This window comes from Lathamus discolor, chromosome 2, assembly GCF_037157495.1.
Source record: "Lathamus discolor isolate bLatDis1 chromosome 2, bLatDis1.hap1, whole genome shotgun sequence".
NCBI lineage: Eukaryota > Metazoa > Chordata > Aves > Psittaciformes > Psittacidae > Lathamus > Lathamus discolor.
The window spans coordinates 148,528,742-148,556,389 of record NC_088885.1 but is presented as its reverse complement, the minus strand read 5'-3'; the positions used below and the strand labels follow the sequence as shown (position 1 = coordinate 148,556,389).

Here is a 27,648-nt window from a genome sequence, read left to right as displayed (position 1 = left end):
TTTAACCTACACCACAGTTTATTTGTAAACATTTGTTACATGTGCCAATAATTTAATTGAACACAGAATTTGTACAGTTCAATGTATAATATTAACAATGTCACACTGGAAGCGCACAACTGTGTTCAGTTACAGTTGTACTTTAAAACCATCATACAAATACAAACCATCTGGAACACTGAACAAGGAAGCAAAGAAAGATTGGAGAACAATGAAAGAAAAAAGAACTGTGAAGTAACATCATGATCAAAAAACCTGAAAACAAACATAACACTTTCTAGTTGGCTTCTGAACATCTTCAGGTATATCCATCTAGACTGAACACTACTTGGGTTATGCCAGAGCACAAAGCCAACATTCCTTATGCAAGTTAAAAACCTCACTGAAGACAAACTTCAAACAGCTTTACAGTATACAATGCATGTGATTTTCATGACTGTCAATAAAACTGAAGAAAAGAAACTGATTTAATTTGTCTTTATTTGCAATACAATATAAAATAGATTCTTTTGGTATGAAGATCTTTGAGATCTTATTTTTTTACACCATATTTAAAATAAAAGTCACATACTTTGAGTAAAGCCTCTGGACCATCCCAAGCACTGGTGCTGTAGTTGAGTTTCAGGTATTTTATGGACTTCTTTGGTTGCAATCTGTTCAGTAAACTTCAGATATACAGACTTGAACAAGATCCTAAGCTAGTGTTGACACTTAGAGCGGCTTCAGTTCTAAGAAACTGTAATATATCCAGAATTCTCACCAGTAACTGTAAAATGATGGGTATTTAACAACTCTGAAGAGCAGGCTATTTTTATTCAGAAACTTGACTTTAGACAACCTAATAACAAAGGGTATCCTTCACTTAATAACACTGAAGAATATGCAGTGAGAATGAGAAATTTTCATCTATTTTCAAACTTCCATACAAGTTGCACTGTCATCACTTTACATACCAGTACAGACAGTGCGTAGCAAAATTTGATACTACACAGCAAACTAGCTCATCTACTGCAGCTCACTGTAACACTTAAAGTAATATCTACAGTACTTAAAGTGTAAGACATCACCTACTGCTTAGTACCTCTACCGTGCTTAGATATTAGCTTAATCTCCACATAACAATTCTCATAGTAAATGTTTCCTCTGGCATTTCTAGCAGATTGACATCCAATTTCTCTTTAAATTTCTCTTGAAGGAAATAAGGCAACTTAGAAAAAATGCTATGGAGAATACACACATCCAGTACAAAAGTCACTGTAGTGTAAATGATCAATTTTATATAGATAATCTAGCTCCATAATATATGCAGAATACCAAGTTCAGCTGCTGTTGGTAAAATACAAAAACACAACAGATGTAAGAAAGCAGCACTGAGCAAACTGAAGTACTACAGATCCAGTTTCTTAAAGCCCAAGTCCTACACTTACACTTTAGGAATGTATATAAAGCATAGGTAAAAAGGAAGAATGGGATTTTCACAGTTGTAACTGAAGTCACTGCATTATCCTGTGGTGGTATGTTTGTCCTTTGCAAACTTCTGTCTTTTCTTACAGCCACGCAGAAAAAGATACAAATCAAAATGTTGCCATTTTTCTCCTTGCTGTTGTCCACCACCAGCTATGCCACAGATTCTTGGTCCATCACATACTGTAGGCTTGTGATGACACGATGGTTAAGTCTCATTTTTAATGATGACCATTTAAAACAAGGCAGTTCCAGTAAAGAAGAGTTGGCAGAGTTCTTTAGACAGCTGGGTTAAGAGTCTTAACATTTTACATCTCTTCTCTTTGTGTGTTAAATGGGACAGATTCTTTTTAAGCAGGCAAAAAGTTTTTAATGCCTAACACAAAGTGAAATCATGCTACATAAAATCACCCCTTATAAATAGAGCCAGAATGTGATTTTAAATGAAACAGCTCACCGTTAATGTTTGTCAGCAGCAGCAGCTCATGGTTCAAGGAAAACAGATTCAGAGAAGTCTCTACCTACACATTCTCTGCTGTCATCTTCCTTTACTAATGACTATCATGAAAAATCAAGACCTCTGTTCTTACAAACATAAATCAACAGGACAGATCTAGTCATCTACCTTAAACTCAACTTACAACATCAGGAGTTTTCCCACAGCAATCATCACCAGCTCCAAATAAGGGACTAACTCCCAGTGTGATCAAGTCTCAGTCACTCCTGGTTTTATACAAAGAACAAGATGAATCCCTTATCATGAAGTACCCCATGAGCACAGGCGGCCACTTCAGCCCTTCCATAATTCTGTACCTCCATCAAATTCTGCCAGAGGTGAAAGTGCACCACTCGTCTTCAAAGTGGCCTTAAATCATCAGCAGGCCTGTGAGTCTGCACTAACTCAGCCTCCTGCAAGCATCACATCTCTTTGCATTGTACTGATTTGCCAAGGCCCCAGTGTTAAGCTGAACTACAGAATTCAACAATTCTTAATGCCCCATATCACCATGATATTTTGTTTTAAACAGTTGGTATCACTGAGCTTTCAGAGGAAGAGCTGAATCTCTTAACTTTATACAGAAAGATCTTCAGTAATACAGTACAAAACTAAACAGAATTTATGTCTGAGTAACGAACATAGAAAACTACTATTGCAATTCTGTGGTGACAGCATAGAAATTTAACAATCATCAGAAAGCCTAGAAAGGGCATGTTTAGTTATAAAAGAAAGATTGTCTCAAGATAAAAATAGTGCTGACAGCTAAAAAGCTCTCTGTTGCAGCAAGATACGCAGTAATGAGTAACAAGTTCTAGACAGTTTAAGCACTTCCCCAATACTGCAACACAACACATTTTTGTAACACTACTTTTACATGGGTTATGCTGCAGCAGCAGTACACTTCTCAGTGGTTGGCACTAGGAATTAATCATAATAGAAGAAAGGCATTTAGTGATCAATGCATGAGAGCCCCTACTTGACCCGTTCCTTAGGTGTGGTTGAAAAAAACTGAGGAAGGGGACCATCCGTTCCACTCGGATAATACGCCTTCTTTGAACACGAGATTCTTGGCAGGAAGTGGAACACCCATATCTGCAGAAATAGGCTGCAAAAGAGAACTTGAAGAACCAGCATCATGGAGCTGATCCAGTGCTGAAATACCTTCCTAAAAGCAAAAGGAAGAAAAAAAAAAAAGTGTCTTAAAAGCAAGACAATGAAGGACTTAACAGGTCGAATATAACAGGCTGACCTAATCCACAAATACTGTTTCTGAAGTGTGTTACTTTAATCCAAAAAATACCAAATTATTATGGAAGTAAAAAGAGAATAAACAAAGGGAAGCATGAAATAAGCATACAGCTGCCTCACCTGCATCTGTGCATACATTATTTGGCTTCCAAGAAACCTTCAGGGAAGCCTGAAGCTTAAAAGTGCAGGAAAGACCTAGCAAAACGAATGCAAAGATAAAATCTTCAGCATAACCATAGTACTGCTGTTCACCCCATACTGTGCTAAGAGGTATACATGTATTTGGAGGCACTGACTTGACCATATTTAGAGTAGTTTTATTTCCCAGAAGTTTGGTTTTCTCAGTTTAAAAGTCACTTCAGCACCTTTTATTTCTTCCTATGATCATCAGCAATAAAAGTGTATCTCAGAGAAAAGATCTTAGAGATTAGAACAGGAGCCACTTGAGACTGATAGATGGCTTCAAGGCTTCAAACCTACTGAAAATCTCCAACATTCTCATAAGAAGGCAGTTTCAGGATGACCCCATCCATAACACTACCTGGTTAAGTAACTTGCAAGTTCCTTTCCTTACCATAAAGATGGTTTCAGAGAAAAGTATCATAACACATAAGCAGCTAAGCAGATTACATGACACATTTAAGCTACACTGCTAGCTTAAACTTCCATGCAGAACTATAGCAGGCTGCAGACCTGGCATTTCTACTTGCTACACAAAATCACTATTCCCTGATCTTAGAAAGATCCTCTCAGAATATGCAACTTTCATATTTATGCTTATTCAACACCAAGCTCTAGAGGATCTTACAATAAGTGCGAAAAGTATCTTAAATATGCATTAGTAGATATTATTTTTTCCTACAGGAACAGCACTGACTTGAGATGCAGATAAAAATCTCAAAAGATCAGAATATCCATGGTTTGCAGTAAGTCTCCCTAGCATATCTAAGAAGCAACCAAGTAACCAGCAGAGTAGGCTGTGTTACAACAGGAGTGAAGAAAAATAGTGCTGTGCAATTAAAGTAATTACACGTAAGAAGCAACCACAGAAGAGACAAGTATTAAATAAGGCTAGAAAAAGGATAGGGAAGTACTCACTTTTCACTACCAGTAGCATTTGACATTGATAGTACTGTTACAGAATTACCATGTAAAGAAAAAGTAAAACCAAACCATGCACGTTTCCATACACCCAAGAATGGCAAGTAGGAGGGCAAAAAGGGATGACAGACTATATAGAATGATTTACATCTGGATTGTTGTTCCTTACCTGGAATGAATGAACAAAATTAAGGACCTGAAGAGACAGTTTTCTACTGGAATGTAGGAGTTTCTGAAGGCTGTCAAAAAGAAAAGAGGTTATGTCCGAGGTGCACTAATTTTTATTAGTAGCACTATAGTAACTTGCTCACGAGTAACTCTAGTAGTACCTAATACCATGTGACAAAGCGAAAAGCTTCACACAGAAAGCTTGATAATATTGTCATCACTGAAAAGGTGCTTAACTTATCTGCTCTTGAGTCTAGTCAGCTAAATGCTATTTTCCCTACCATTTGCACCACACTAAAGTAAAACTATTGCAATTGAAAAATGCTATTTTACGTAAGACATTAATATATTAGAATTTATCATGTCTCACACTTATCTAGGAAAGTATGGTAACATGGCATGAGTAACAGATTAGTGACACACTTTAAAAGCAGGTCAACCACTATAATAAAATGCTTAAGCCGTATTTTCAAGCAACCTTATTTTTGTTCCCTAGAAATATGCCCTAGCGAAAGGAAAGAAAAACAACAACCCAAACAACAAATAAACCACAAAATCCCATTGTTGAAAGAGTAATCTTTCATAAAGAAAAGCTACTGTAAAAAGCAGAAGACAGCATGACCATAAGCCATGACTACACTGGGCAAATAGGATACCAATAGTAAAGAAAATTTCCACAAGAGCTAAATGCATTTCACATCAAAGCATTATCAGTAAGCTTTCCTCTCACCCCCACCCCTGAACAGTGAGGAAGAAGAAAGCAAGCCGGTGCTAGGAAGGGGAAATGAGCAGGAAGGCACCCAAATTTACTTTCATTTCCTGATCTTGGCTCAGTTCTAGTACAGCCATTGAGCTGTAGGTATTACTTTTTTGCACAACCTCTGTACATAACACATACAATCTGTTAAACCAATAGCTGATAAATCACAGCTCACCTTTCCTTTCTACATAATCCATGAGTGGCAATTTTTCTGCAGACCTTCTGATTCAATTCAGAGCTGAAGAGTGGAATGCCAAAGCATAATTCCAGTGGAACCCATTCCAGTTCTGTTGTGGGTACTACAGGAAGTAAACCAAGAGACAACCAAATTTGAAGAAAAGACAAAGGAAGAATATTTACCCCAGAATCAGTTAGATCAGAATCCACTGGATGGTTCATTCTTTTTAAGACAGTACATTTACAACTGCTTGAAGATTTAGGGAAAATGAATTTAAGGAGGAAGCGTGGCACTTGTCCCAGGCAATAATCAAAAACCATGTGTTCAGATCCTTAAAACCAATATATCTCAATGGACCGAAAATGTTTAGCACAAACCATCTGCCATCTTATTACCTTCAAGGCTTTGCTTGACTGCAGAATCCATGGGAGTTTCTTCTATTACCATCTCAAATGATTCTGTACTCCCATTTACATCAGATCCTGATGCTAGGTCAGCCTCTCCTAAAGGTGACGTAATTCTTACATTAACATACAGATGAACATAAATTTAGTTACCAATGGATATAAGGAACATGACACAAGCTTTGCCTAAAGACCAGACAGCTATAAATCTGGAGGAAGGGATATAGAGATACATATGGCCTAGTCATTAGGGATCCCAAACACACTTATGGAAGATGAAGTTCCTGCCTGTAACAATGACACAACTTTGAAATTATTCTTTTTTTCTTCTTTTGACTGTTCTAATCCAATGATTTCTTTCATCAGTATCTGCTATTTCATAGCTAGTCACAAAGAATAATAAACCTACTGCCAATAGATTTGCATGCAAAATGATTTCCTGTGTTGGACAGTATTTCGTAGAGCTCCAAATCAAGGAATTTAATCCTTTGCTAAAGTAATTGTAAGCAATATTAAGGGAACACAGTCAAAAATTACCATTATTGGTTACCAACCTCTTCCGTCAGAAGCATCGCTCAGCTTCCTGTTAGCATGCCGACTTGAAGGATTCAGCATAGTGACATAGCCACAAAAGTGCTGTAGGTCTACTTTGTTTCTCAGTATTTTTAAAGCCGTATGAATGCCCATGTTCACACGAGAGAAGTCTAGTAGAAAACAACACATATTCCAGCTTACTTTACGAGAAGCCTCCTCCATAACCATACAGTTCATCTCTAGGCCAGACTAAGTTTCTTATCTGGATTTTTCTCCCTTGTAGTATTCCATCTCAGCGATCACACTGGTAGGTCTGGGATAACAGAGAATAACAGTCTTCCCACACCGAACACTAGTTAGTATTTTACAGTACAGAAAAAGAGCAAAGGAGAACAAAAAATGCAAACAGAAGACTATCTCTCTCACACACAGACACATACAGACAGAAGAGATGGCAAGCTTCAGCCAGGAATCAGATGCCCAGCTCTTTCAGTGACAGTATTTTATGGCAAATTTAATACAAGTTACATATTCCATGTATCTGAAATTCCGAAGAATCAGCACACAGTATTAGAGGTTACCAAGGAGCTTTAACACCGAGTTGTTCATGCTAGAACTTAGATTCTGCCTTCAAGATTTTTCACTTAGCATTAACTTGGAAAAAAACAGACATCCCAGAGAGTGTGAATATAAAAGTAATTCATTTTGAACCTAATAAAAACTAAATTAGGAAGTAAGCTTTATTTCTAGTTGGCCCAGGTTCTTCTATGTGACAGCTTAAATAACTTCAGATTTCCTACCTGGAAATGCATACTTTTATGATAGCTCTCAGTCGGGAAGAATATGGCCTCAACTATGCAAAACTTGTATCCTACTCATCAATAGTATTTCAGAGTATGTCAATTCCTGCCTTTCAAAAAAATCATTCGAGCTAGGCAGACTTCGGAGAAACAGATTTTGCTAGCTAAGCTCTTCCCAGGGAAAACCCCTCAATAATAGTTCCTAGTGCTACTAATCAAGATTGTTTGTTCAGTTTTGGTCCAATCAGTCTTACAGTTAAAGATATGCTAAAATCTTCCATATATTCTATTATTTATTCAGTTAGTGAATATGTTAGTTAATAAGCAAGTGTGCCTAAAGAAAGATTCAGAGGTGTTTGTGTGAGTTACCTCTTTACATCTGTGCTAGGAAAGAAGACAGGCCAGAAAACACATTCTAATTAGGACAGGTAAGATACAAAGGAAAAGACTGTATGTCTAAGATCAGAACAGACTCGCTAACAATTTAAACAGTCTTTCAATTTTCTTATCTAACTTGACTTGCAAGTACAAGAAAATCTGTATTAAAAGGATTACTGCAACCTTACAGCACAAGGTAATGTGAAAGAAAGTTAAATATGGTGGCATAGGGATCACATTAAAGACAGTCGATTACCTCCCTGCTGCTCGGCTTCATCAAATGGGAAAGGTATGTGCATTGTTTCTCCCATTCCATGCATGCCATGCCCCTGAACATCAAGAAATTAAATTAGAAGCAGAAAGATATACTCATCAGCTTAGCTTAGCCCTACTTATGCTCCCTTTAAAGAACAGTGAACCTGAAGCAAATGAGATATTTGTACACTAAAGTTCTGAACAGTTTATACATTTCAGTTAGCTGAAATACATATTTAAATAAAATACACAGGAGTAAACACAATGAAGTTAAACTTCACTAAAGAGGAGCAATTTCTTCTCTCCAGTTACAAGTGGGCCTTTGAGAATGTGTAATTTTATGTTTCTTACAATATTAAACATCTATTTATTTGAATGATTAATTCTGAGACTTCAGCTGAATAGAAGAAACAGAAGACAAAGCTATTTTACTTCTTCCAAACAGACAAACCCAATCTATGGGTCATGTTTTATTCATACTTTACCATAAGAGCTAAATACTAAGTACTCTGAAAAAGTGTGTTTCTTGAATAAACAGTTCATAGTCCCAGGTACCTTACACGACTGCTGTCTAAAAAGCTTGTAAGCTCTTCACTTTTATTCCAGTTTCCTACATTCCCACTCTTATAAATCCACGCCTCATTTTTAGCTAGCAAAATTCTGTTTGCCTGTAATGCATGCATAATACGCATTCAGTTCAAACCCTGTGTCTTCAACACCACTGAATCGTAGCAGCACTGGCTACAGAAGTTGAACATTTTCAGCTCTTGGCAAAAGTGCAGCTCTCATTGCTGCTACATCTCCTACACCATGTAACAGGTTAACTGAAAAAAAAATCATGCATGTTTTCATCATTTATACAGAGCACACTGTACCTGAATTAGAACAGCAGAGTGTGTTAAAGCATCATTCAACATTGTGAGCACGTTTGAAGTAGGAACTACCCCTGGGTCATGACCCCAAGATGTTATTAGTAAGCGATCATAAGCCTAGAAGAGAGAAATTAAGAGTATTTACAGCAGTAATGGACTAGCCAAGCACATAAAGTAAAATACTATTAAGATAGGCATTATCCTATTGTTGTAATTAGTTACTACAAGTAACTACAACTCCACAGTGTAATACTTTGTACCAAGGATTACTCCTGTGCATATTCCTGGTAAACACAGAAGTTTGCCAACCTCAAAGTTAAGATGTTATTTTGCACAGGAGACATCTCCCACCCATTCCTGTAGAGCTGTATGGCCATTATGGCAGCTTCCTAGCAGATAGGAGATGAAAATCATCCCACAAATTTAAAAGCAAAATATAAACTAGATAAAGTAATAGTGTCTACAAAGAACTATGACATATCAATCCCCAAAATACCTATTCAAGGGGGAAGGACTGGAAACCCTAGCTTCTCAGTTTTCAATTCCCCTGCATCTCCCTAAGATTTCTAGAAATGTCTTGACAGTTCCTTAAAAGGACACTGCAAAACAGCAACAGGAGAGAAGCATTCACATATGCACACAGAGGAAAAGAGCTCCAGTAAGTTTGTGATAGTTCAGAATGTGAGATTGTCTAGTACAAGAAAATCTCAGCTATCAGCACACGGATTCAAGCAGTACCAAAGTTTTCCAAGGCTACCACACAATGATTTTTACAAATAAAACTGCACCCCCCATACATGTACTGGTAGTTTAAGCTAATGACAGACTAATGTTTGAGCCCTGATCCATTTAATCCTATGTTATCTTAAAGTGAATCTTAGAAATAGAGGTAACTACGGCCATGTCAAAGGTTTGAGGAATGGAAGATAATCTACAAATCCTAGAGCCAGAGATGATTGCTGAAGGTCTCTATACCATTTTAATGTATTTAACTCCTCAAGTCTTTACTAAGAATCATGAGGTGAAATCTCTGGAGGCCTCTCTGCAACTATATATTTGAACAGTATTATTTTACCAATTCCAAACCAAACCCAAACACTGCCAAGTGTCTCCAGCCTTTCAAATCAAAGTCAATAGATACAATGATTTTTGGTTCAGGCAAGTTTGCAAGTTGCCATAGCCACTTCCACCTAGGTTTAACTAGCATACACAATACCCAGCAGTACTTCATTTGTGGCAGACTTGTCCTTATTAGCATCTCGGAGAGAGAATGGGACAAGGTAGCACCTGGAGTCTTTCAGGCATGAGTCAATCACTTGCACTGATTAAATTCACAGTGACTGCAGTACCACATTTTACACTAAAATTGAAGGGGGTAGCACCAAATACACTGGAGTCACATTGTGACAAGGGAGCATTCTTTTTTCAAAACCTAGAATGAAAACAGACCAAAATACTATACAGAACTTGCTTCTAGAAAAGCTACATCACCTACAATGAACTGTACCCCTGACTTCATTTGTTACCCCTAAATAGAATACAACCTATCTTTGAAGTGTCTGGAGAAGGGAGGGAGAATAAATCCACACATACACTACCTGAAAGATGTCTGGAAGCTTTCGAAGACGTGTTCCTTTAGAAAGCAACAGAGAGGGTGGCCCTTGTCCAGTTATGTGGTAAATATACAGTTTGAACCAAACTGAACTAACTTCTGGTATTGCAGGTCCAATATGCTAAAGAGATTATTCAAGAAATTAGAACTTAATATTGCCACTGTTATATGCAATGATATAAATTTCAGAATCAACAGTTTTAAATAAATATAAATCTAGCTTGTCAGCACAGGAGTTCAAGTGCATTACTCTGCTATTGATGATATTCTAGGCGGTTAGCTCAATACTGCAGGACTTTACAGAAAGGTGCAAGTAAGGTATTTTGACAAATATAAATTTAAGAACAAAATGCCTGTCCTTAACAATTTATCAAGTAAAGTATATAAATTACATTTAATTTCCTAAATAGTCCAATTTTTCCCCACTAAACACTTTCCTTTTTTTGGTGAACTATTCTACTTGTCAGTAACTGTGTCACTTTAAAAGGGATATATGTTAGATATATCCAAAACAAAGCTATGAAGACAATGTATTTCTAGACACTAGAAGGGGAAAACCCCAGTATTTTTTCACCTGAGGCGTACAACTGCTGATAGGTCGAATTTCATTGGTGAGTGGTGCCATGGAAACCAACAGAGTATAGTTTTTGTTGAGAACCCTGCTGCAGGTAGCTGGATCCAAGCCGAGCAAACTCTCACATCGTAAGAGGTCCAAGGGAAAACCTATACAAAAACGTAAGATTATTAAATCATCACTTAAAGTGGAACATACAACCCAAACTGATCTCAGTTTTTCCATTCTCCTCTAAGCCATGAATACAGTATTTTCTACAAGTTTTAAATTATTGGAATCAATTTTAATAAATCTTTACACCAGTTTAGCAGCTTAAGTCATACTGGATTGCCTGGCACAGAACTCTGGCACAGTTTGCTCCTCAGGAATGAACTGATGCCAAGAAATAAGCACAGAGATACTGAGGAAGCAGGGTAAGATTTGAAAAACAAAAGAAATCAATGCTCATTAGAGGACTACCCTCTCTTTCACGACTTGAAAAATGTTTCTGTGACAGAACAATCCTGAATAAACAACGACTCCCTTATATGGCCTTCAGAAGCACATGATTTGAAACCAATCTCTTCCCCAAGTTGAGCTTCTCTTGCCATCATTATGCTTTAATCTGTTGCATTAGATCTTAAGTCCAAGCTTTGCCAACCACATCTGTCATTCAGTAGGCAAACCCCAAGAATGCAGGTTCAAAGGATGATGAAAAAGTGATATTTTGGCTCTAAAATATTCTTAAACTTGTAGGACACGGATTGCTTTCTGAAATAGCACCTTAATCGGAAAGCTGAGTCCACAGCAGATAAGCAAGCAAACTTAAAAGGGTTTCCTCAGGCATTCACTGTACCGTTATTGGGCTGATCAGTCTGTACAGTTTGTGCCACGAGGTCTTTATTATGCCTCAAAAACAGGATTGTGTTTCTCAGTGTCAGTGCATGATCGAAGTACCGTTGTGCTTCTCCTTCACCTGTGCTTTGAACCTAAACAAGAAATGAAAACAAATGCACAAAAATGGCAGGTTGTTTCCACAAGCATCAATTACACAACAGGAAAGACTAACAAATGATAATTGTAGAGCTTTGTAATTGAGTAACAACTGTGAAGCTTAAATGCAACAGTGATCTACAGCAATTATTAAATCAAAAATGTTGACTACCATGGTCAAGACCCAAGTACACTAAGACAGTACCTATAAATCAGAACTACAACTCAAGAGTTTAGGTAAAGGGGTTTAAACGCCCAGTCATGCTGACTGGTATAAAATGATACGGCAATTAACAACAGTCCTCCTACATAATTCTCTAGTTGTCCTTCTGGAACTATCTTTAAAAGGTAGATAGGTTAAACATTCTAGGACATAATGGCCAAATTTTCCTACAAAAACAATGTGCAGGCTTTCGGAAATTTTAACACCTTACTAGAAAAAAAAAAGTGATTTCCACTTAGCAAGCCCTAATACAGGGTGTATAGATAACATTGGACAAATGTAGATCATGAACTCAGCTTTGCCCATCAGACTCACCGTATTTATGCACATGCATGAAATGTCCCTGTATAGCCACTACAGGTATAAATGCTGTGAATCAGAAACGCTTTAACTAAACCACTTAGGCTCGATATGATACAGTGCTTGCTCTTATCACTGTATTCCTAAATAAGCAGGTTTAAACAATGAAGACACAGGGGGTTTGAGGGCACTTTAACACCTCAACTGCTGAAAAAGCATTTGGTCAAACATGTAACAGATTACCTTCTCCAGCTCCACCAAGAAGCTGTCAAGACTCTCATCCGACAGTTTCCCAACTTCAAACATTGTGACTGCATGACTTTTCAAGTTCTGGAACAACAAAACTGTCTCATTTCTTTGAGAATGGAATGAGCAAGTAGAAGTTTTATTAAGCAAAAAACATTTCTTAACAACAAAAAACACAGAAGGTTTTTTTAAGTAATTACAGCTGTATTATATTGAAGTCAAAGCATTTTAGAGCTTTACATATTTACTCTTGGCATAAAACATTGAAGAACTTTGACATACTGGTGAAAGATTTCCCATCATTAAAAAGGCAGTGAGAGTAGAATCAAACAGGAAGGCAATACGCTTTGTGTGTCCACTAGACAGATTCAGGCTGCTCACGCTGGCTGTTTCAGCTAATAGAGAACAAAAAGAAAATACATGATCACATTTGTTCTATTTTAAATACAATCATCAAGTTTAATTAACTTAAAGAAACAAGAAAACTTATTGCCATGCTGAGTAGAACAGAATTTGCTTATCACTGCTAAGCTACTGATTTACTTAGTTCAGAAGCTGGTATCATTGCATCAATTGATATCCATAATACAGGTCAGCCTCATCTTCACAAAAAAAAAAAAAAAAGCTATCTGGCTTAAGGATTTTAAACATGTAGTAGACACCACCTCCCCCACTGTATGTTCCATATGCAAAAAGGATCTACACAATCTCTTTTACTCATTTCTAGACCACTTTATAACCTATGGCACTCTAAAAATCTCAAAATAATTGATCCTAATGTATTAAAATTTACTGGCAATGCTGACCTGGATCATCTTGACTGTTGGTATCTGTATCTGTGGCTGATGACCCAGCTTCCTGTATAGGACTTCTGTTTTCCCCACTGTCCCATGAAAGCAGCATCTTTTGAGGGTCCAAAGTACTCCTATTAATGTGAATTAAAATCCACATCTATCGGTCACTGTAGCACTGGAGAAGTATCTCTGCCTTCTGTGCTAGTAGTACATGCCTTTCAATACTTCTAAGCCCTAAAGCAGTCAAGCTCAATGCCCCTCAGAGGCCTGCTTTAGCTTCAGCAGAAAAGTTTATCTGGGGGTTTGAAAATACCAGATTTTGAAAAAAGAGAGATTTAAAAAAATCAACACACCATAGATGAAGAAAAATCTAATGGGAAAAAAAAAATTAATTCACTTTGTTCTCACGGTCTGCATTAACACTAAAGAAAGCTCAGGCATAGATGTCATTTTAAATGGCTTAATAGGTATAAAACTAGAAGTGCCTGACAATTCTTAACTAATGCAGCTTGGCACTTCAACTTGGAGTACCCTTTGTTGATTGGTATTAACATCACTTTCCCAAGATTTGATATAGATAAACGTATATATGAGTGTCAGTGACAGAACTGTAATGGTACTTGACAGCAAGCAAGCGAACTTCAGGTACATATTCACTGACAGCAGTGCCAAGAGACACTGTCTCTGCAGTAATAGCTGCTATTTCTGGCCCCAGGAGTTTAAAGCAAACATACACTTGTCTGCTTGAAAAGTAAGCAATTAGGCATTAAAAACATCAAAAAGCCAGCACTAAGTGACAGGCACAAAAATAGCCCATTGAATATACAGGCTAAATTATTATCCCTTATCATCAGATTAATAAAAAGAGGATCAAGTATTCTTGTAATTGTACACTTACTTTAGTCTGTTTACTGAAGGAACATTCTTCCATGATGGATGAAGATTATCCAGATTTATTACTTGGCCTTTTTTATGAGCAAAGCCCAACCGACAATACATGGAGACAGCATTCTGCAGAAACACACATACACGTAATCAGCAACTGCTAGATGAAACCAGGTTGCACAATACTGAACTTTCCATACTGAGTTCAACAAATGCATTATACGCACATACCTTTACTAAAGATAAGTCAATCTCCAAGACGTTTGCAAGCTACAAAAGAAATAAAATAGAAAGATGAATTAACAACAGAGTATTAACAATGCATGGCAATTTACCACTTGGGGGCTTTGGCATCTGTTGGGTTTCCTTTATTTTTAAACCCAGCCCATACTGGTAGGAGCAATTTTGTCTTCATTGAAAGCACTGAAAAAAGGTGATAAAGGCAGTCCCGGGGTAATGGTATGACTTGATTATCTTGAAGGTCTTTTCCAATGATTCTATGATGCTATTCTATGATTCTATGATTGTGCCACTTGAAAGCATGCAAAAGAAATATGAGGTTATCTTCCACTGTATGATTTCTGGGTGAACTATGTACATCAGAAGACAGTTAAAGAAGAAAAATCTGGGGTATACTCAATGGGTATTTTTCAGGTACATATTCACCAAATTTTGAGAATCAGTACTTATATGACTTTAGTATGAGAAATGTTTTCAGAAGTACTTATGCAAAAGTTACATTCTTACTTTAAGCCATCACCCTACATGTTTTCACTGCCAAAGAAAAAAAATTACTTATCTCCTTTACTACACACTATTAAAACAGATTCTGTTCCAGTTCTAGGTTATATAAAATACTCTACATTGGTGACCACTGTATGAATTCATTCCAGCTGATTAATTGATTCATTGGATTGAAGGTACCACTTCAAGCCTGAAGCACTGCTGGTTACATTCAGAATAAAAGAAACAGGTAGAATCTTAAGCCTGGCAACACCTCTAGATAAAATCACTTGATATTGATCCATCTCTCTGCCTTAAGCATTTTCAGCAATATGCTTAGAGCCCTTTCAAATACTCCTATCTCCCCGACACAGGGTTTTACTTACCTCTGCCACATTAGTGTGTTCATCTATCGAAACAAATATCTTGTACAGGAGCGTTTCAAAGTAGTCACCTTGCACTCTGTTCATCACAAAACCTTCAAGTGGTGGCACTAAAAAGAATTACTTGCAAAATTATGATCTGGTAACTTTCCTTATTAAACTGAAACCACATGAAACCAGAAAATAAGTTTACACTTATTTGGTTTTCACAGTACCCATAATTTTGAGAATTTACCAGTCAAAGAATTAAAGCCTAAAGATAGTATACAAGGTGTTTAAAGTTTTCCCAATCCTTGAGTAATAATTTCAACGTTTTCCTGAAGAGCCACTCCACATCATAGGTTTGCAGTCTCCAGCTCACCCACTACAGATTATTTCCAGTCATCCAGTCCATGAAATGATTTTGTAATGTGAATGGAGATTAAATCATGGCTCTGATTGAAGCTGGACACAAAATAGCCCACCTTTACCACACTCCTGAGCTGAGACTCCCAAAGCTATTATCTAAGCAGTAAGTCTCTTGTATTTTGAAGACTTTTCACTTAACTGATCCCCACTACAGCAATGACAGGTGCTTCTGCATGACCAGGTTCTAAATGATTTATGCCTTTGCAGATTATACTGAATTCAGAAGCCCCTGAGACCTAGCACAGCATAATGAGTTGTTTAAAGGGCAGCCACATGCTGTGCTAGTTTAAGCTCCTACAGAGTCCTCAGACACAGCCCATGACTATAACTGAGGTCACAAGACCATGAAGGATGGAACCGATACTGTAAAAACGTTCCAACAGTCTAGAAAATAGGAGTCAAAACCCCACATCCTTTTAATAAGGCAACTATTTTTTCTGTGCCATTTTTCTTTTTCATTACAGACACAGGAGGGTACTTCTTAATTCATGCTGTAACTCTTTTAAAGAATCTCATCTTACCTAAACATGTATACCAAATAACCTAAGAATTCAAGTTGAAACAAATCCTATATACAATAAAAGCAATGTTTTAATAGGGTTGAAAACATTTAGTCAGGAAAAAATTTCATAGCTCTAATGTTTTGTTTAAGCAAACTTATCCACACAGAAGAGAACCACAGGGTAACTGACATGAAACCAAGAAAACATTGGTATAATACCATTAAATATTTACTTACCTGCTATACAGCTGTCATCAGATATTGGTACATCAAGGTAAATAAATCCTTTGTTATACAAACCTTTATTTAAAAAAAAAAAAGCACATTTTAGAAAACAACACTTTCCAGAGTACCAATGATACAAAGGAGACTTTCCCATCAGCCAATTCACAATTTGAAACAACTTTTCCTAATTTCCTCCACAGTGGAGTATTACTTTGCAAGGCATGGATCAATAAACCACATCTAATATTAATCAGGTGTCACCCTAAACCACAGTTCTTTACTTGCAGTCTGATGTAGTACACTTGGAGCTCTACAAGTACTTGAGGTCAGCACAGTACAATGACCAAAGCAGCAAAACATTTGACAAAGATGAATGCAGCACTGACCAAATATTAAATTTTCATCACCATCACTGTACTGGCAAGAGGGGTTTTTTTAATCCTCAATTAGTTTTGTCAGCTGAGGATGCTGGCTACATTTTGGTTCTTCCCTAACTTAGGCTGGAACTCAGACACTTGGTTGCATGGATACAAACTAAATCACATCAGTACTGATGGTCCTCACATGTGCTTCCCTCACATCTTCACCAGAAGGCTTGTTTATGTTACTCCAAAATAAGTTCTGGTGCACTTCAGCACAAGGCATCAGAAAAGCTGCAGCAGACAGAGATGAACTTTGCATAGAAAAAGGACAATAATATGGCAGATTTTAAGATTACACTTTCCTCACGAGATTGATTTGAGCACAAAGCATCACAACTGAGTTATGCTGTGTAGGTAAGCCAGTGAGTAGCTTTTAAGAAAGCGCAAAACATTTCAGCATGGTTTTCTTTAGAGCCTAAGATCTGTAAAAGCTTTAATAATAAACCAGAAAGCTAAATTACACAGTATAAAATAAGCCGAACTTGTCATCAATGGTTTTTTTGGCGTTACCCAAGATCACTCCATCTATGACATGTACATTACAGCAGGAATGAAGTGCACCAACTACCCTCAGGTGAAGGGCTACTAAACACCTGAAGTAGCATTGCCAGGATAGTTAACATACACACAGCTCACCCCAGCTATAGCATGTGTGTATAGATCTATAATTTATCTAGTAAAATTACTACTCCAAATCAAATCTTAAATAATATACCTACATTAAACCTACACTAACTTGGATTTTGATACAGCTGCTGTTCAGCACAGGCAGCAACATGTATCAGCTATGCAAACTGATGTGTACCAAAAAAAACAGCTGTAATAATGGATCAGGATGACATTACAAGCCATCAGCATGCTAAGGGTGCTTTTCACTGCCTCTCCTTCAGGTTCAGCTCTCATAGCTCATACATCCTTACTCACTGTGCACAAAACGTATTGATGGCATTATAGCTTGCACTAAGCAGTCCTCTTTCCCCATCAAATCCCACCCTGCTGGCAGTCCTTTACATTAATATTCTATACATTGCTTTTCTACCCAAGAGTTAGGGTAGACAGGTATGTTAGATCCTTCTAAACCTACTAAATCCAAGCTGTAACTCTCTCCACAAGTAACACCAGGTCATGTAGAGAGAAAACACTTCATGATCTTTCAGAATCTTAATTTTTTGAAGCCCTGTATTATTTCAGATGCACCCCACAGCTAGATTTCCACATACCTTCTCTTTGGCTTGGGGTTTTTGTTCTGTTTTGTTCTACTTCAGTGACAGGGAGTAGAATTCTCCCTCAATTTCACAGGCAAACTTCAGTGCACAGGTTTGATTGCTTATAGTAAGACAAGCATTTACCAACAGACTTCTCAAGAAGTCTGTCAGTGAATTTGTACCCCATTGCCTAACGATTTATCTGTATGTAATACTTGTTACACTGAAACGAGCAGACAAATGCACACCATTCTTCAGTAGCAGCTGCAGTCCACTGAGAAACAAGAGTCTCTCAGATTTAAACCCCATTTTTATGGTGTTCAAACAGCACAAAAGTCACAAAAACTCTCCTCTGAAAAGGAAGGAGTGAAGTTTTACCACCCAGAATTACCAACTCTGACATTTTTAATTTAGTTTCTCTTGTCCTTATCTACATCCTTCTCCCCCACAGTCTTTACTGACAGTTTCTAATGAAAGAATTTGTTGAAACAAACAATAACAGAGCAACAGCTAATGGCTCACTGTTAAATCATTCACAAGATCTAGACTGCAGTCCACACAAGCTTTTATTTTCCTCTACCGCCTCTTATGTTTCAGCTGTCTACACTTCCTTTTATTCCTAGCTTTCAGACACTTCTCTCAGAGTTTACTAAGCAAGCAAGATCTCCAAACAGAAAAGGAATGTTCATTAAAAAACTTACTGTGAACTACATTGAAGTCTAATGCACCAGCAAGCTGAGGACCTGAATCAATTATCTTATCAATAGCAGACTTCTCTGATGCAGTACAAATCTAAGTAAAAGAAATCATGTTAGTCTTTAGTAGAAATGAGTCTACGCAACTTACTTAATAAAAAACCTCAAACATTTCAGCCTCAAATCAGTCATAAGTAATATAAGAATATAGCAAGTATCCTATATTGTTACTAAAATATTTGCACTGAAGAATTCATTGAGGTTCCTGTTAAAAGTCTTAACATATTTTACTCTTGTCCCCATACACAATTATGCACGTTCAATCCACAATATAATAGGTTTGCTCTTTCAAACTTCCAAGTTCAGTCTTCAGTCACACAACTGGAACCATTCTAGGAAAAGGTCCATTACATTATGTAAGTAATGTGCTTCAGGTTAACTACTCTGGGTTGACCAGATGTCAGAATGCAAGTAGCCACTGCCTAAGACATTCCAAATAACAGACAAAAAGTACTTCCATCACTGCTCTAAATGTTCCATTCTAAACAAAAGACTTGCAGAAAAGGAATTAAATCCAGATCAAATGACTAGCTAACCACAAAAAGAAGCTGTGAGAATGGAACTGATGATGAAACATTAAGTCAGCTCACAAGTTTTTCATGTGCAAACAATGAAAAGAAACACAAGGAGTAGAAACAATGAAAACATATAAAGTGCACTAATTCAGATTCTAATTATACAAGATTCAGTCAAAACTGAGCTATTGGGGCTTAAACATTAATTTAAGAAAACACATTTTGTTGCTTGTTCCCTACAAAGCACATTATCATACATATTAGTTACCGCAGATTGGTTGACACAAAACCACCTCAGCATGGTACACAGCACAGAAAGTACAAAGGAGGGAAAGGCAGAATATGTCAACAAAGAAAACCTCACGATTTCCATGAGCTCTAATCTCTGTTTCCATAAGAGAGTTGTTATAAACCTGCAATGTAATCTTTGTGTATTCTGCACATAAGGAAGTCCCTGTTTTCAGGGACTATCAGTATTGAATCAAAATCAGAGATGCTATCCATACTGAAATACCTTGATGTCATCCTCAGTGATGTAGCCAGACTGCACGACCCACCATGCTTCTATAGTGATCTCCACAGGTTTCACAGGTAACAGATCATGAGCAGTTTTCCTTCTGAAAAATTTCTGCAGTGGTACAGTCCATTTGAGATAGTAATAAAGAGCACTTCAAGTGTGCAGACATTCTCCTTTATATAAGCTTATTTTTATAAACATCCTTTTTTAAGTACCTTATATTCACAGCCTGGACTCATACAAACACTATTAGCTTTGTCATTTAGTCAAAGTTTCCCTCCTCTCTCAAATCACATGAAAGTGGGATGGAAAAAAATCATCTATATCTGATACTGTTAAGTCTTCCCATAAACCCGTATTTCCATCCATATTGTATATGTCACTATTTAAAAGCCCCGATGTCCAAACACATTAGAAGGAAGTCCAAATTTAAACTGTTCATGACATTTTCTAATGTGAACAGGTCAGAGAGCACAGCAAACAAAGTATACAAACGAGGGATCTTAAAGATGTTCAAGGATCTTAAAAAGACACACCCAAGAATTTTAGGAACATACTTTACTTCTAAGGACAAAGTACCACACATTCTCAATAAGCATGGTGCTAAAAAGAGATAGAGCAAATGTCACTCCAAGAAAGATAAAAATGGAGAATATTGTTTATAGACCTAAACAGCTTCTCTTTCATTGTACAGCCATTACTTTTTGGGTCACCTTATCAGCTTCATATTTTTCATACTTTTGTTTGAAGGAGCACCATGAAGTTACTGAAAGAGCAAGAGCTTCCTGAAGGAGGAAACTGTTGTGAACTGAAGGGTCTATTTCTATCAACAGTCATTGTAGTGGTTTCCACATGTGCTGTTCACATGCAGCAATGCCTGTTCAGACTCATTACTGTTGTCTTAGAGAAAAACATACATGCTATAGAAATTTACAGAGGACTATCCCAGAATAAACTGATCTCAACCGTACCCATAGAAACATGGAGTATTTATTCCACAACCAGTATCATTTACCATGTTTATACTGGCCAGGAGATACTAGTTATCTGGTGCCATAGAGTAAATATAGCTCTAAAAATACAAGTTTAAAAAACCCAAATAAACAAACCCCCAAACAAACACACACTTAGCAGTGAGCATCTTCTTCTTTAGTATACATTGACTTTAAATTAACAAGCTTTTTTAACTTCAGGAAACACAATATAATTAAAAACACATTATGCCACACTTAGCCACACTACTAAATTAACCAAGTGCATGAAATTATTCCATTCTTCACTTCCTATGAAATAACATGGGAGGGGAAGGGGAAAAGGGTAAAGGGAGGGGAAATTTAAGACAAACTTACTTTTGAAGACCTACATTGGTTCATTAGATCTATATACTGATTTCTTCCTATACCAAGAAGTCTTAGACCTGAAAAATAAGGTTTCATTTCTTTTAAGACAGGTTTAAGGTACATAAAACATTCTTCAAAGAATCAGACTACTTCTATAATAATATTTTTAATTACTTTTTCTTCACAAACTAAAAGGACAGTTATAGTAGCTCAATTCAGTTCTAACTGAATTTGACAGAGAACCATATGCATCTAAAACAAGAATCCCCCCCCATTCATTTACTCTGTACAGATTAAAAAAAAACAATCCTGTATCACTCAAGTGACAGGGTAGCAGGGAATAATCCAACCCTTTTCTCTCCTACATTCACAAGAGGTAATAACTATGCTTCAAATTAACAGGACTAAAGTTGCATCAGATTTTAGTCAATAAGTTTTTCTTCCCCCTTACAAAGGCCATACCATACACTGGATTAGAACTCTAAACTAAGAATTAGAGCACAAAAGGCCACACAAGCTTCTTAGAAAGATGATTAAGATACAGTTAAATTCAATCAAAATTTAATTCCATTATCTCCAGCTTTCAACCATTAAGGAACTATGAACAGATACTAGAAAGCTACTCCTTAGTTTTAACCCATATTCTCAGTTTTAACTCCAACCTTCTAGTTTGACACTAGTTTTTATGATGAAATGTTAATAAAGATGATTAACTTAATTACACCATAGTTACTAACATACAGCTGCTGCTAAAATAACAGAATTGTGGGCAGGAGGAGGGTGGGGACAACCACAAACAAAAACCAGGGAAGCTTTTCCCTTCTCCATACTCCTGACTAACACTAGATTTCCAAGTTATGTGGCACTGATGTGAAGTTTTCCCTATCTGTTTCCCCAGTATGAACATTACATAGAGGCAAACTAGGAACAGTTAACTGACAAGATCCTTTAAAAATAAACAAAAAAGCCAACAAAACCACAAACAAAATTGTTTTCAGGAGCTGCAGACTACTCATCTGACTGTACACTGTCCTTAAAGAGAACTTTATAAATTCATACCAAAGGTGAGGAATTAAGTCTTTAGCTATAAATAACTTCTAGGAGACGGGTTTGATTAACACCGTCCCTAAGCCAGCAGCTTGCATTTTGCTAAGACTCAGCAGTAGGCTACTGCTCTTACTGTGCTCTCCTCCACCAGGTTAAATGTTTTGTTGGTTGTTTTTTTTCCCTTTCCTAATCTCCCTACCCCATATCCACAAAACACAATAAAACATCTGGGACATCCAGGAGTGTCATGAAATACCAAATTCTCCTCTCTCTTTCCTGGTACATCACCCTTCAAATCCTCACTGACCCTAATTCACAGCAGCATCAACAGCCTTTCAGTGGCTTGCTAAAGCTTTCTGCCCAACATATGCCAGAAAACACACTAGGGAACGACCAGCAGCTCAGCTTGCTGACACACAAGAGCGAGTAAGACTTTCATCCAAGAAGTACAACCAAACAGGAATGCAACACAAGCAAGGCCAGAAGCTGCACAAGGTTTTGCCTGTCTGCACTCACAGTAGCCGAATTCCAGCACTGACCTATGGATGGAACTCAGTATGGAGAGCACACGCTCCTTAATATCCTTAGTTAAATGCTTCTGCACCTTTGTTCACATGCTTGTGTTCAAGCAAGCAGATGCCAACAAATCTGTTTTCAGAAGCTCCTTATTTCCAACTCAGTGGATGGAACTAGTAATGCAACTAGAGAATACTTACAGTCAGCAGCAGTGAAGTTGGGTAATGAATCATAGCTTTTTTCACTGTTCATTATGTCCTAAAAAAAAAAAAATCCAAGAAAAATTAGCTGCAGCATCAAGAAAGTTATTTCAGAAAAGCAGGTCCAGCAGTCTGCCTGCCTTTTAAGCACAAAACAAAATTACATCAAATCTATTAAAGTCAGTTACCTTATCAAACTTGCCAATTACTTGAGTAATCATTAACTTACTGTGTAAATGTCTCATAAAAAAACAAGACTTCTGTTTAAGCTTTAAAAAAAAAAAAATACTGGCTGAAAGAATAAACATAATACTGCATCTGTCTTTACACAAAAAACAGGCACGTGGAATCGCTAACAGTAATAACAGAGCAGACTAACAACTAACCCATTATGCCTGCAATCACTGTACACAAGATACAAAAAAGCACTTATGATATCCAATGACAATTGAAGAAGGCTGCAAGAGTGCTGACAGAAAAGAGAACCATCTTTGTTCTCTTAAGAAAAGGATGCGCTTCCAGCTTTTGAAAAAGCTTCTAATACGGTTAAAAGTGTCTTTTTGAAAAAGGACACAAAAGAAAATAACCATTCAAATGTGCTGGGTTTTAAAAATGGTAATTCTCTTTGTTTCATTAATCTAATAGAATGAGGTATTTCTTTTACAGTTTGAAGTGAAGAGTCACAAATCTCAAACACTAAAAAGAGAAAGACAAGCCTCAGAGTAAGTCCTACCCCAGCTCCACATGACAAAGTCCAGCTCTTGAAAGGCTCATGGGAGCAGAAGGGGAAATAAAACTGCAGTCTCAAGCAGTTCTCTGGAAGCCTTCCTTACTTTCCTTACTTATTAGCAGACCCTACCCAAACCCAACCAAACTACATGACACTGGCTCACATGCACTACAGGGCCATTACCAACATCTCTAAGAAAGAAAAGAACATAGTTCTGTACTCACCTCCATTATGCCAGTGTAATAGGAAAATGGTGTTACCCTCAGACCTTTTACCATGATGTCAGACAAATGATAAGGGTACAACATGAGATGATCTCGACTGTATTTTAACAGATCCTCATAATATTTCCGTTCGTCTTTCTTGACATGCTTAACTACAAGGGGAGGCAAAAAAAAGTTATACTATTCTATAATGTTAAATCAAAAAAATACTCAAACAAAAACAGTGTTACAATGAAAAGATTACAAATAGTATAATGGCAATTGACAGAAAGTTAAGAACAAAATAAAGGACTGGTGGAGGGCATTCAGTATCCAAGGATTTCTACATACAAGTACTCCCAGGGCCTTTCAAGACGACATTAGAAGAGAGCAGATTTATCTTACAGGTTACCACAAAGCAGCCCATTGAGACACAACTCATGCAGGCTGCAGAAAATTATCTTTTAATTAGTGAACCTATTATCTATCTTTGGGAAGACGAAAGGATGCAGTTAATAAAACTAACTGAAAGTCCACAAACAACTCATAGCCAATAGCTCATGTGAGTCAGGGCCAGTGTCCACATCTCATCTAGTGACAGGCTTTATTTTATTAGTCAAATCCTCTCTTAACATCTCTTAATTCCTTGGAAAAGGGCAGCATAACTACAGCAGGACTTCAGTTTACCCGTCAACTCAGCAAACTTACAGCCTGCATTGCCAGAAAAGCTGCCAAATGTACTCAAAAGTCAAGACTCTTCTTGATGTTTTATCATTTAAAAGTATTTATTTTCAGGGAAGGAAGGAAGGAACTTTGGTTAGAGCTAGTTCTTGCAGCTTGCCAGTAAAGAGGCTTCCACACAGAAGAACTGAGTAGCAATTAGAAGTTACTTAGCTTCTTTACTCACCTAAGTTATTCCTGTATCGCAACTGATTGCGGATGCTGTAGAGTACAACCTGCCTTTCATATTCCCTCTGAGAGTTTCCAAGACCCTTGAAAACATAAAGGCATTTTAGCTGACACACACAAAATCACTTTCAGTCAAACCACTGCAGAGTGTCTCACGAGCAAACATAAGCAGGCAGCTGTCATTACTCAAGGCAGTTCCCCAGTTCAGCAGTTACAGCAGTTATGAGGTCAAAAGTTATCTTTAAACAGCTCTCTCTACACAGGATACAGATTTAAGCAACCATCTTTAGATTTATTTTTTTTTTACTAGTACCACTCTAATAGAAAAAGGAAGTACCTAATTCTCAAATAAAATGGTTTAGAAAAATTGATGCATCAAGCATTTCACCAAGCATTCAGCATCTTGCAGCCTTGAAGAATTACCCAGAAGTAGTGTAGAATAAACCAAGCATAGTGAATGACAGGTAAAGCTTCAACAGCTGTACCTAAGCAGCCTATAATGTAAAAACCAAATAATGCAACAGCACAAGTTATAGCTTAACGCAAATAAGGCCATCAAGTGATCTTAGGTCACAAGATCAAGGCGTAAGCACAGCACATTACTTGACTACCATGACAGAAGATAAAAAAGAGAACTTTGGCTCATGCTTTGAATGCCTTATTTAAAAAATTGCCCCCTTAAAATTCTTCATATTACTCTTCTACTCTGCATCTGCAGCAAGTGATCTGGGTTCGGGGTGTAGGGGGTCCCCTTTCCTAGTTCCCTCATGATGCTCATGTTAAAAAAGAACCTTGTATAAAAAGGTACTTTACCGCATATATGTGATAAACAAGTTGAACACATACTGAAGAATCAGGTATTTGAAAAGAAACAGCCATTATCACAGGCAGGGTCCAATTGATTAAATATCCAAAGAGGGATCCAAATATTTGCTTGAAGTACAAACATATTACAGACTATTCTAACACAAAATTAAGCAGTATTCCAGAACTTACATTAAAGTAGGTAACACATTAAATACTGGTATATTTTCTACCCTGAATCACACAGTCAACAGTATGGCACTCAGCTGGGCACGCAGAGAGAAATCATCATTCATGCCCTTCTTACAGCACCTGAAATCTGAAACTTAAGGAATTCAGCTACTCTGGGCCTGCAGCCACTACTCATCCTCTGTGCACAAGCAGGAGCTGTTGAACAACATTTGCTTTCAAGCAGCCTTAAGACTTTGGAGATGTGCACCTCCTCTCAACTTGACCCAATACCTCCCCTCTGCTCTAAGAGGCCCGTTAAACCCAGCAAATCAACATTTCAGGAGGTTTCCTCTTTCTCAAACCACTCACTGCAGCAGCTCCCAGGCTACAAAACACAGTAAAGGCTGCACAGGCCAACACCGACACCTGTCCCGGGCCAGCTTTCACCCCTGGGGTTGCTGAGGGGCACCCGCCGCGGCGGGTCTTGGGTCTCCACAGGCCGAGAGAGAACCCACCCGCCATCTACCTCTGCCCACGGAACCTCCAAAGCACCTCTGTGACCGCTCTCCTCAGAGCCCCCGAACACGCTCGTTTATCCCCACAAACACACCCCACACCATCCCATACGCCGCTCTCCCCACATACACCACACACACACACACATACGCTCTCCCCAGAAGGGCCGCGCACCCCCGCACCCCCTCCACACGTACGCCCCTCACCCTCCCCACACCCCCTCTCCCCACACCCGCCCCAAGCCCTCGCTCTCCCCACAGCCACACACGTCCCCGCCACGCCGGCACCCCGGGGCACGCAGTGCTGAGTCCCCGCCTCTCCCTGCACCGCGCCCGGCACCCTCCCGCCCTCCGCTTCGCCGTGCGGGGCACTCGGCAGCCCGGCCCCTGCCCGCCCGCACCTGCTTGACGCTGGCCGGCAGCCGGCCCCAGGGGTAGTTGTGCCGAATGTGGAACTCCACGTCGATGTTCATGGCGAGCAGGCCCGGCCCCGCCGCCGGGAGGCGCTCCGGCCCAGGGCCGTGCTACCCGCTGCCTCCCGCCCGCCGCCGCTTCCGCGTTACGCCCCCCGGAACCGCCTGCACACATCAGTTCCGGGGGGCGGGGACAGGCGGGGCGGGTGGGGGTGAAGCTGCGCATGCGTTCGGCCGCGGCCCTGGGGGGCTTAGGGTGTCAAACGCCTCTGAGCCGCTTCGCCCGGTGGCTGTAAGAGGGTGCTGTTCGAACATCGTAGGGTCAGCTGGGTTAGAAAAGACCTTTAAGATCATCAAGGCCAACCATCACCCCATTACTGCCAAGACCACCACTAAACCACATCACTGAGGGCCCGATTTACACTGAACATTGGAGCTGAACACAGTCTCATAATGCAGTTCACGGTATGCCTGGACAAACTGGTGACTGCTCGGAGCAAGGAATGTCAACGAGCGTTTCACAAGGGAGGAACGAGATCATTCATCTAGTGCTGGCCCCGGGCTGTGTCGGTAGCATGCTCCCCACATACGGTCTGCATAGTGTGGGGGTGGAAAGCTTGCCGCCCTGAACACCACCAGCAGCCCATCCTGTTCACATGGGGTCTTGAGCAAGTGGTTCATATCGTGAAGAAAGCTGCTTCAAATAAAATAGGAGCAGATGCCCCTTCCTATCTTAGGATCTAGGTGGTTGTGAGTCATTTAGTCTTGCCTGTGTCAAAAGCAGTGCCAACTTCCTGTGCAGAAGCATTTTCCTTTTGTTTAAATATGAGGGGATGACAGACATGGGAAGGACTGTGTTTTTTTAACATTACGCATTT

The 27,648-nt window shown here is 38.5% G+C and overlaps 1 protein-coding gene across 1 annotated transcript; it reads right to left on the bottom strand.

Annotated features, from left to right (window-relative positions):
• FAM91A1 (family with sequence similarity 91 member A1) lies at positions 1 to 26,921 on the bottom strand. Its single transcript, XM_065668922.1, has 24 exons — positions 26,759 to 26,921; positions 24,866 to 24,950; positions 23,980 to 24,131; positions 23,026 to 23,083; positions 21,272 to 21,339; positions 19,920 to 20,033; positions 18,837 to 18,927; positions 16,521 to 16,583; positions 15,377 to 15,483; positions 14,499 to 14,537; positions 14,281 to 14,393; positions 13,395 to 13,513; positions 12,871 to 12,983; positions 12,586 to 12,672; positions 11,683 to 11,815; positions 10,848 to 10,996; positions 10,260 to 10,394; positions 8,665 to 8,778; positions 7,791 to 7,863; positions 6,377 to 6,526; positions 5,814 to 5,921; positions 5,416 to 5,539; positions 4,482 to 4,551; positions 1 to 3,128 (listed from the first exon to the last, which is right to left on the bottom strand). Exons 1-24 carry the CDS (start codon positions 26,828 to 26,830, stop codon positions 2,952 to 2,954), a joined length of 2,514 nt encoding a protein of 837 aa, XP_065524994.1. The 5' UTR covers positions 26,831 to 26,921; the 3' UTR covers positions 1 to 2,951.
• Positions 26,922 to 27,648: the final 727 nt, after the last annotated feature.